At 34.0% G+C, this 11,578-nt stretch overlaps 1 protein-coding gene across 1 annotated transcript; it reads left to right on the top strand.

The window, feature by feature from the left end:
- Positions 1-1,414: 1,414 nt before the first annotated feature.
- On the top strand, positions 1,415-3,040 carry LOC112041149 (malonyl-CoA:anthocyanidin 5-O-glucoside-6''-O-malonyltransferase). Its single transcript, XM_024074052.2, has one exon. The coding sequence runs from the start codon at positions 1,474-1,476 to the stop codon at positions 2,854-2,856; it is 1,383 nt and encodes a 460-aa protein (XP_023929820.2). The 5' UTR covers positions 1,415-1,473; the 3' UTR covers positions 2,857-3,040.
- Positions 3,041-11,578: the final 8,538 nt, after the last annotated feature.

Here is an 11,578-nt window from a genome sequence, read left to right as displayed (position 1 = left end):
TAGTAATGAGTTCATCATAAAAGCAACAATTATAAATTGCGCATACATATCCATTATAATTATTCAATTAAAGTAATGAGGGAAAAAAAAAACTTTAGAGGAATATTATAAAATAACAGTTGATATAGAATATGTCTTCCTCTTGATCTCCATAATTCTAAAATAAATACATATACTAAACACCCACAGTCAATCACATTATTTACAAAACTCACAATTCACAGCGTCCGATTTTAACATTAAAATCGTATTTGCCGTTGTCACTCAATATAAAATACAAGCTCCCATTCCTTGGTTGTAGCCAACTCATACGAGTTAGGATTAGATGAAACAGTAATGTTAGAGTTAGGTAGGTGTCGTTGAAAGATTGAAGGTAAATGATATCATTTTTGGTTTGTGTGTATTTGACATGAGATGACATGAAGAGCTATGGGTAGGTATATATAAAAAAATAGAAGTGCAAGAGGTGAAAATTGTGAATTAAAATGTAAAGAGGCTTGTGTGTATGTGTGAGGGATGAAAAGTCACAAAACATTGAACCAAATGATACAAAAAATATTTATTTTTAATTAGAAAAGTCTTGAAATATTGAACCAAACAAAATAAAAAGTCAATATTTAATTTGTTTTTATCTCTTATGTGGCATTTGAGAATATTTCAATTCTCTTTGCATAGAATGCGCCACTTGACAGAATCTCATGCTTTCCCGCGTGAAGTCTCTGTTTATATAGTAGATGATATTGATTGATTTGTTTTTGAGTAAATCCATTAATGGATTGGAATAGTTAAGAAAACTTTTTTGTTATTATCACTTTATTATGATTCTGATTTTGGTATGCATTTCATCTTATTACTATTTTTTTTAGGGAGAGTTTCAATTTATAGTGTTCGCTCTTGATAATAATTTATTTATCAGTAGACTAAGACACCAATCGGTTTTTGGTGTAGGCAGAGATTGAACCTCAAATTTTTTATTCAACTATTAGAGATTTTACCAGTTATGCTAACTGTAACCCACATTTTATTACTATTTTTTATTTGATTGCCAAATTTTTTTGAGATATACGGTCCACATCCCAACATTATAATTTTCATTCACATCAAATTCCCTTACAAGCTAGTTGCATCCAATCACATTAGTTTGTTCCTGGGAGTGGTCGAGATTTTTAAAATGGGTAGGGTCATTGTAACTTGTAAGGAATAAGAATCAAAGGCAAAAACTTAAATAATGCACGCACATTTACATACCGACAACAAAAATAAAACAATAACGAACGTGAGTATCATGATTTTATAGATAATGCAATATAAACACCAGCACAAACAGACCCAAAAAAAAAAACACGACATTGGACTTGAAAATCACCACAATAAATGAGGCACGCCACATTATTATTTGAGAATACTTGTGAAAAATATAGATAACGGTTGCGAGTTAGCACGAAAAGAGCATTATTTGGGCTTCTCTCTCTAATGGCGTCAAATAACTCGGTGAAAATACTTGAGGTTTGCCGAGTGACTCCATTACCAAGCTCACAAGCTTCAGCTACCCCAAGTTCTCTCCCCCTCACCTTCTTTGACATACTTTGGCTAAGATTTCCGCCAGTGGAGCGAGTTTTCTTTTATGAAACCTCTTCTACTAACACAAGCTTCATGGATTCCATTCTTCCAAAACTCAAGCACTCACTCTCCCTAACACTTCATCACTTTCTCCCTCTTACAGGTACCTTCATTTGGCCTCAAGACTCCCTCAAACCTATCATCAATTACACAGAGAATGATTCAGTTTCACTCACTGTAGCCGAGTCCAGTGCCAATTTCTATCATCTCTCAGGCAACAACTTTGTTGAAGCTGTGGAATACCATCATCTTGTACCTGACCTGGCAACATCCCATGAACAAGCCCCAGTATTGGCGTTGCAAGTCACGGCCTTCTCAAACTGTGGGTTTTGCATTGGAATTACTGCACACCATGCTTTTCTTGACGGAAAAAGCTCAACCATGTTTATGAAAGCATGGGCTCACTTGTGCAAACTTGGAGGAAATGCTTTGTCCTTGGTACCTGAGCTAACACCATGCTTTGATAGGATGGTTATCAAGGACCCGGCTGGGCTTGAGTCAATCTACTTGAACGGGTGGTTGAACCATGATGGACCATACAACAAGAGCTTGAAGGTGTGGGAACTAAAAACACCACCAGGTGTGGTACGTGGTGCATTTGAGTTGACTCGTACAAAATTAGAGAAGCTCAGGCAGTTGATAACCAATATACTGGAGGAGAACAATGAACAAGAACAACCAGTTCCCTTATCAAGGTTAATCCTAACATTTGCCTACACATGGGTTTGTCTAGCTAAGGTAGAAGGACTAAGGGACAACAAAATACATCTTGCGATTAATGTAGATGCTAGGTCTCGCTTAGAAACTCCTGTGCCTGGGAATTATTTTGGAAATTGCCTTACTGGTTGTGTTGCAATTGCAGAGAGAAATGACCTTTTGGGTGAAAAGGGAGTGTGTAAGGCTGCGAATGCTATAATTGAAGCCATAAGAAGTTTGGATTATGGGGTCCTAAAAGGTGCTGAAAAATTGTTGTCACTACTGCTCACTGCAAAGATAGACAATATATCTGATAGAGTATTGGGAATTGCTGGGTCACCTCGATTTGAGCTATACAATACAGATTTTGGATGGGGAAAGCCAACGAAGGTAGAGATGATTTCTATAGATAAAACAGGAGCAGTACGTGTTTCGGAAACTAGAGATGGTGCTGGAGGAATTGAAATAGGGGTGGTTTTAAATAAAAATGTAGTGGAAGAGTTTGCTTCAGTATTTGCCAATGGTCTTGAAATCCTGTAAAGTTACATGTAACTTGCAAGGTTATGCATGTAAGAGATCTAGACGATGTGTGAACTGTGAGGCCATTTTGGTTGATTTGATATTTTTGTTTTGTGTAATGTCAACACAGTTTGTGATCCAATATATTTAAGTCTTTTGTCAGGTTCATGAAAAGCAAGGGTGCTGATGATCCGGTCATAGCAGGTTGTTCTTAATGAATTGAATGTATTAGAGTCAGTTTACGATAAAGAGATCTTAGCTTTAGAATTGGTGTCAGTCACAGTTATAATATTTGCTTGATGATTCTATTCTATATATAGCTTCCAGATATGTAAATAAAATGCATATTGTGCACTCTCTATTTGTTTCTCTTTTTTAATTCTTCTTTAACATTAGTTAGGTGGAAAGTGAAAACTAATGTTCTTAATTAACAAGAAGTAGAATTGGTCCAAGTCCATAAAGTAGCGAGGGGCGAACTGATTTGTGGAGAGGAATTGAAGATGGTGAGGATGATATCAGACTGACGATGGGTTAAATAAAGCTGGTGAGCCCCATCTGGCTGGCTGGTGCCAGGACAGTTGAACCATATATGCAATTGATGCAATCGTTTAATGCTCCCAAATAGAAAAAGGCCTTCACTTGTTAAAAAAAAAAATTATATATAATATATTTATCTATATATTCTAATTACAATTTTAGCTAGTTTAGGTCATTTGGTTATTATTACTTTTTTTTTTTTTTTTTTTGATGAACTGGAAATTTTTATTCACAAAACACCAACAGAATTAGAGGGAGAGATCAAGAGCCTCAACCTTTATCATTATTACTGAACAGTTGAGCTCCCTACTTTTCTCTTTTGTTTTAGATTTTCAGGATTGCTTTTAAAAACAATAAAATAAAAGAATTTTAGGACAGACCGGCTGAACCATATAAGCAATTAATGCAATCGTCTAAGGCCCCCAAATAAATAAATAAAAAACTCACACTTGTTAAAAAAAAATTATATATATAATATATTTATCTATATATTTTAAGTACAAAAAAAAAATATTTTAGATGCTTTTATTAATCAATAAAATGCATTAAAAATAAAAACCGCATTGCATCCTAAAATATAGAATACTGCACTATAACAATGCAAAAGGAACCCTACAAAACGTCCACTAGCACCTGAGAGTGCGCCAAAGCCCAAAAGGGCTATAGTCTTTAAGTTTTCACCACTTATTTTGCATTTTTATTTTTATACGTGTGGCACTGTATTATGCTCAAAACTAGAATGTATTCGGGCTAGCTACTCTAAGCTGAGGTGGCACTAACCACGTCTTTGTTTGAGCACACCTGTAATTTACTCGTGCAATATATATATATATATTTCAACCAAAAAAAAAAAAAAAACTGCACAGTGCACACAGCACTGTGCGGTCTTGTCCACAAACTCTCAACATATCATAAAGTCTAAGCTAAGCTGGTCCTTACACGACTCCACGCTAATTAATAAGTTATCACATTTTTTTTTAATGCAAACTCTTACTTTATTAATTATTATAAATTATCACACCAATTAATTATTTGATGTATATTATATCAACTCATTTGTATTATAATGATATTAATTTATTGAACCATGTAATAAATTAATTTTTATTTATACAAATTTAGACTTTAAAGTTAAAAAAAGAATTCACTTAAAATTTTCGCTTAAAATCCCTAAAATTGTTGAGCCGGCCCTGTTTTAGGATTAGATGTGTTTTGTTCACTCAGAATCAGAGGTGGTGCATGAAAAGCTTTAGGATTTGCATTAGTAATTAAATGTAATAGAATGCTGTTTCTTTTCTTTTTTCTTTTTTTTTTTGGCTAAACAAAGAATGGTGTTTCAGCGACTACTGACTATTGATTTTAGTTTTGGAATATTATGAATTTTTCTTCCAGTTGCACATGGGTCTTGTTAGGAGTTTTTATTTTTTATTTTTTTTAAGCCGTTGATTATTATTGTAGAATGACCATTGATGAACTATATTACTTATTCGATTATTTTAAGTAGAATAATTTTTTACTTTCGGTGTGACTTTGCACATTTTTTAGGCAGAGTAGGTGCAGCTATCACATGCTTTACTTGTAAAGTTAAAGAGTCCTAACTTTTTAGGACATTGAGACATTCATGTCAATAAGTTCAATAATTTACGTTCATTCATTCAAATAATTCAGAAAATATCGAAAAATTCTCAAGTATTTTGGATAAAATTGTACTTTTTCTTATAATCATGGTGGATCCCACCATAAATATAAAATGAGAAAGTATTATTTTTTATGCTATGAGAATATGTAGTTAAGAATTATTTAGAAAACAACAAGATCTTGATTTTCAAAAGACGAATGTTAAGGACAAAAATTAATACTCTTATTATTATTATTATTATTAATTTTATTTTTTATAATAATTATATTATGATTAAAGTAATATACTTTTTACTCGTACATACTATTAACATCATTTTTATCAATTTCATTGTGTCACCTGATACAAAACATTATGAAACTCTAATTTTGTCTCTCAATACTTATTATTAAAGTAAAAGACAACCCTTACTATATGGCGTGTAGTGATTACGTTTATGCAAAATGGCCACATGATTTAGTTGACATCGACTCTCTCATTTTGGATATTATTCTCGCCGATTATACATACAGCAGGGAAAGATATCAATCAGGTCACCATATATTGCACTTGAGTCTTTGAGCCACTCATGCATTATGGTGAAATAGTCAAAAGTTGTTGTTGGCGTATTAATAGCGTGACAGGAACTTTTAGGAAGCATTGTTTTGAGGAGGATGACAGAGGTGAGAGGTCTGTCATATACTCAAAAATACGAAAAAGACAGGCGATAGAGAAATTTTAAGAGGTACGTACAGCCTAGCTTCTACAGTTCTCCTTTTCAACCAGTATAATAAGTCTAGAGTCCTAAAAAAAAAAAAAAAAAAAAACATGTTTGTATGCCCACATGCATGGATGTACACAAGTTTGTATTCTCAAATTTTTAAATGTTTATATACTTAGTTGCTCACATGCTTTTAGATATAATATTTAGATGGTGTATTTTATGTACTATATCTTTCTTGCCTCATTCTTTGGCATCCGTCTGTAGTTTAGAATTGAGGGTAAGGTGTGAATGCATGTATAAATGATCTTAAAAGCATTAATTCAACAATTTCATGGTTTGATCAAATAATTGAATGAATGTCCTCATTAAATTTTAAATATCTTCCAAAATTATTGTTTCAATTCAAATTCGCTAAAGCCTTTTAAAGAACATCCTTCCAATTATCCATTAATGTCTTATTATATAATCTTTGTTCTAAGTTCAGCCCTTAAAGAAAATATTTTATCATTAATTATTATTGATGGTTTACCCTTTGCTTAATTGGCATTTGAGTTTGAATTTAAATGTAATAGATTAGATCACTAAGGCTTTAATGATAATAAGAGTAGTACTACAGTTACAAATTATTTTACAATATTTTTACAAACTGTTGTTGTGGCTAACTTCTTATTGTTTCTCATATGGGCCCACCAATAATATTCTTTTTTTATTTACCAATGATCACTCATCACATCAGCAATTTGTAATTTTTTTTTATAAAAAAGTTTGCATTTCTAGCATTTTCCTGATAATAATTGTAGAAGATTATTTATTTGACTAGGCAATTATGACTTGATTGGCTTTAATCATGGAAAATATTTACTGTCATTGTCCCAATTTATTTGTTTTGTTTCAAAAATACAACTTTTTAAGGGAACATCATTTATTTTCTTGTCTACTATATAAAAATGTACAAGTTTTTAGAATTACCCTTAAATAAATTTATCAAAAATGGTTTTGGAAATAAAATAGGGGCATAATAGGAACGTTATCAAATTAATGGTTTTTAATTTTAGAAACAAGCTAATATTTTGGGACATCTCAAAATATAATAGAGGACAAATTAATTAGGATGAAGGGAGTAGTATATATTAGTCAATTAAGATATTTCCTTTTAATCCATTAGAATCAAATTTGAAAGGAAAATATCTTAGGGAAATTTTTTTAGCCTTTAATGCTTTTAAGATCTCTTCCTGTTTGCTTTCTTAATTATTAAGCAATCCTTAAGTGTATGAAATCGTTTCTCCAAAAAAAAAAAAAAAGAACTCTATGAAATCTTATACAAAAAATGGAAATTTCTATGTCAATTAAAAGAAATTTAATATTTTTAGTATTTTGGGTTTTATTAAATTAAATTAACCAATAAAGTTGATTGCTGATATGAAAATAACATATAATTGAATAAGATACAACTGTACAGGCTTAAACAGGGAAAACAAATCAAATTAGAGAATTTGCACAAGGTGGCGTATGCCACTGAGGTTCAAGCAGAACCACAGAAACAAACAATGTAAGCAAGCAAGTAAAAGTAAATTTTGAATTCATACTAGCGTACGTCGATAGCTTATTATTAAAGGAAAATAAATGCATTTATTTCATTAACATATGGCAACTAATTAATATTTTAAACTAAATATAATGTTTAGATGAGGTGAAAATTAATATTTTCCTTTCTCTGCTCTCGCTGCTTGGGGTTTCCACATAGGGACAAGACAGTAGAATTTCCTTTCTCCCCTAGGGGATGATAGTTTCGTACTTCTAATAACACTGTTATTAGTAGGTAGTGTGGGGGTTTTCTCTCCTTTCTGGGGTGGGGAAACAATTTCTTTCTTCTCCTTCTTGACAATGGATGACATTCTAAAGAATTGGACCCGCTTATCCCACATAGAGGATGAGAGAGAGAGGGTTTATCTTGAAATGATCCTGTCGAGGACGAAAAGAAGTTCGTTTTAGCAGCACGATTTTTAACCCGCAGAGTTTTGAATGTGGAGGCTATTGGAAAAAATTTTAAACCATTGTGGAAAGCATGGGATAGTTTCAAAGTTCGTGATGATGGAAACCATAATATGCTTTTTGTTTTTGAGGGGGAGAGTGATGCTGAATGGGTTTTAGCCATAGAGCCATGGACGTATGATAAACACTTAATTCTCCTGAAATGGTATGATGGTAAGTGCCTGGCCCATACCCTTCATTTTTCTACTGTTAAATTTTGGTTGCAAATACATGGTTTACCAGTGAACAGGTTAATATTTAAGAAGACTATGGAATTGGGAAAATCTGTTGGAGTTGTTTCACGCTCAGAACATAGAGATCAAGTTATTGGCGGTGATTTCCTACGAGTGCAAGTTAGTATTGATGTGTCTAAACCCCTCTGTTGAGGCCGTAAGGTTTTGTTGGGTCAGAATAGAGTAGATTGGGTCTCTTTCCAATATGAAAAACTCTCAAACTTCTGTTATTGGTGTGGCATGGTGTCTCATGGCGGTAAGGATTGCGGGATTTGGCTAGCAAGCAAAGGAACTTTATCTCTAGACAAACAAGGTTATGGGGCTTGGTTATGTGCTCCCCCAAACACCATGGGTAGAAAAAATTATACATCTATACCAGGTTTTGGCAATGAGGCTTCTAAGGAAAGGGAGGTTGATGCCGATCTGCCCACCCCCTTCGCTGGGGCAAATTTCCAACTCAGGCCATTACTGTCAAAAATTCTAATATGGAAACTACAACATCGAAGGAAAAAATCCCACAATACCTAAGTGTCATTAATCCTACAGTTGGCCGAGAGATCCTCTTTCCCCGAATAACTTGCCGTCAGATTCAAATTTGAATTCTTTCGAAAGTCAAATTTAAGAAATTGATTCTGAAATCATGAGGTATGACCAAGAATTTATTCCCTTCTCTGATCAGGTAATCATGGGCAGCAATATATCTCTAAATAAACCTGATGGAGTTATTTCTGGTATTGATAACAATAAGAATTCTAGTCATGCCCCTCTTCTACACTACAACAAACTTGACTTGTTCAACCCACTTTTCTCAAGGGTTGACTAAAAAGTGCAGAAACCATCACTAAAAATTGGGGTGGGTGGTTAAGTTTGATTAGCTTTATTTTGAGAGTCAAAATAAGTTAAAGAAACACTTGAAATAAATGTGAAAAAAAAAAAAAAAAAAAAAAACGCACCAGTTTTTTCAGCCCACAACCCTTGATAAAATCTTACAAAATTTTCAGCCCCTAAAAAAAGCCCACAACAAACTTTTCATCCCTTGAAAAATGCCCAACAAAATTTAAAAATATAACCCAAATGTAACCAACAAACACAGAGCTCTTATCACTGTTTCCCTGAAAGCAAACGAAGAAAGCATAGAAATCTCACAGAGCTCGACGGTCGTAGAGATCTCATAGAGCTTGACGATCATCGATTAGGTACGTAATCGCACAGCTCCGATTGGCATTGTGTTTCTCAGCTTCGGTTAGGTACAAATCACAAACCCTAATTTCTTAACTCTTAATAACTTTTAATCAATTTCCCCATGATTTTCATTTCAGATTTCTCAGAAAACTGAGCTGAAATCACTGTAACGTAATTGTTTTCCTTAGGTTGTAGAAGCTGAAATCACTGACCAGGACTCGCTTCTTCTGGTAATCATCATCATTATTTTGATTTTCTATCTTTCAACTTCAATCATGGACAACTGCATTTGAATTTCTTTAGCAGAAATTTACATTTGAGCATATTTTCCTTGTTTATGTTAGTGTATAGATTAGGCTAGATTAGCTCATTGGGCTTAGCCCAGTATACCTTACTTGTACTGCACTCATATTACTTGTATTGCACACATACCTAGCCTATATAAGGCTCTCTTTTGTACCTCATTTTATATTCATCAATATACAGATTATTCAGTCTTTCTCTCACTTTATATTGTTAACATGGTATCAGAGCATTTCCTTTGATTTTTTGGTTTCTGTGGACATCCCCGGCATATGGCCCGCCTGTCTTGGATCCTATGGCACTACCCTCTCTTGAGCCTCCTGTTGGTCCTGAACTTCGTTGTTCCACTTGGGTAAGCATTCCTTCCCCTTATCTCACTGATTATCACTGCTTTTTTGCTCTTGCCACCCTCTATGAACCTCACACCTATCGTGAGGCCCCGATTGACCCTCTTTGGCAGCAAGCTATGAATGAAGAACTAGATGCCCTTCATAAGAATCACAGGTTTTTGTTTTCTGTTGGGTACTTCTCTTGTCTTGTGGCGTAGCAAGAAGCAGGATGTTGTTTCCCGTTCCAGTATTGAGGCTGAGTATCGTGCCCTTGTCGACACCACCTGCGAGCTTGTCTGGCTTCACTGGCTCTTGGCTGACATGGATGCTCCACAGCCCACTGCTACTCCTCTTTATTGTGACAATTGTAGTGCTATCTACATTGCTCATAATGATGTCTTCCACGAACGCACCAAGCACATTGAGATCGAATGCCACATTACTCGCCAGCATCTCAAGAAAGGGAATCTCAAGTTGTTCTCCATCTCCTTTGCTAACCAGCCTGCTAATATCTTCATCAAGTCTCACTCGCCTGGTTGTCTTCGAGATCTTATATCCAAACTCCAGTTGGCTTCCTCCTTGCCACCTCGAGTTTGAGGAGGGATGTTAGTGTATAGATTAGGCTAGATTAGCTCAATGAGCTTAGTTCAGTATACCTTACTTGTACTGCACTCATATTACTTGTATTGCACACATACCTAGCCTATATAAGGCTCTCTTTTGTACATTATTTTATATACATCAATATACAGACCATTCAGTCTTTCTCTCACTTTATAGTGTTAACAATTTATGTGATCAGATTCAATTTTCTTTTATAAAATCTATAGAATTATTTTTTATGACTTCATACTCTGTTTTGAGTACTCCATGTAAAATTTGGTTCAAACAAATGGAAATTATTTCTCATTTAATTTTTTGCTAGATCTTAGAGATTTAAGATCGAGAAATTTAATGGTTGTGTTATGCTAATTGAAATTTGAAATAGACGAGGAATCTGCTCCAAATTGCTATATTCAATATTAGTTACATCAGAGGCAGTGTATATTAGAGAAATTTAGTAAGCTTCTTGTATTTTTTAGTTGTCATGTCTATGTGAGTGCAGTTTTTGTGTTTAATGTGTGATGTGTGTGATTGTTGCAGTCGGTTGATTGAGGGTGAGGTTGGTTGGGTATGGCAGAGCTGGTTATGTGCTGTGGGGGATATTTTTGGTGAGTGGGAAGAAAAAGAGGGAAAAAAATGAATTCTAAGTTCATATGGCATGAAAAGGAAATCTGGAGGTCATGGCTTAAATGACATAGAATGGGTTTTGGAGCTTTTGGTTATCGGTTTATTGGGTTTGTGATTGGGTGTTGCCATGGGATTATGGGAATGTTAGGTTCATGGGTCCCAGCTTTGGGTTGTAGAAATTGAGAGGGAGATTACAGATAGTGGAGGTTAGTGGTAAGGGGATGAAACTAGGGGGGTTTATTTGTTTTGGTTGGGTTCATCCATAGTGTGAATTGGGTTTATTTGTCTGTCAAAGTGAATTATTGGTTTTGGTTTTATAAAATTTTGAGTGTGATTTGACTGTAATGGAAATTTGATGGTGGGTTTAGTTCTTTTTAAATTAAATGCATACCTATTGATGTATTAGTGTGTCATTGTTCTGCTTGAAAATTGTATTTCATGGAATTCTATTGTCTGATTTTTTGTTATAATTGTTTCTTGAAAAATTGTATTGCATTATGTACTGTCTGATTGACCTGTGTTTGTTGGAAATTGAATTAAAAATAAGCAAATATTT

This window comes from Quercus suber, unplaced genomic scaffold (genome assembly GCF_002906115.3).
Source record: "Quercus suber isolate HL8 unplaced genomic scaffold, Cork oak 2.0 scaffold_227, whole genome shotgun sequence".
Lineage (NCBI taxonomy): Eukaryota > Viridiplantae > Streptophyta > Magnoliopsida > Fagales > Fagaceae > Quercus > Quercus suber.
This window is presented reverse-complemented; position numbering and strand designations above follow the sequence as displayed.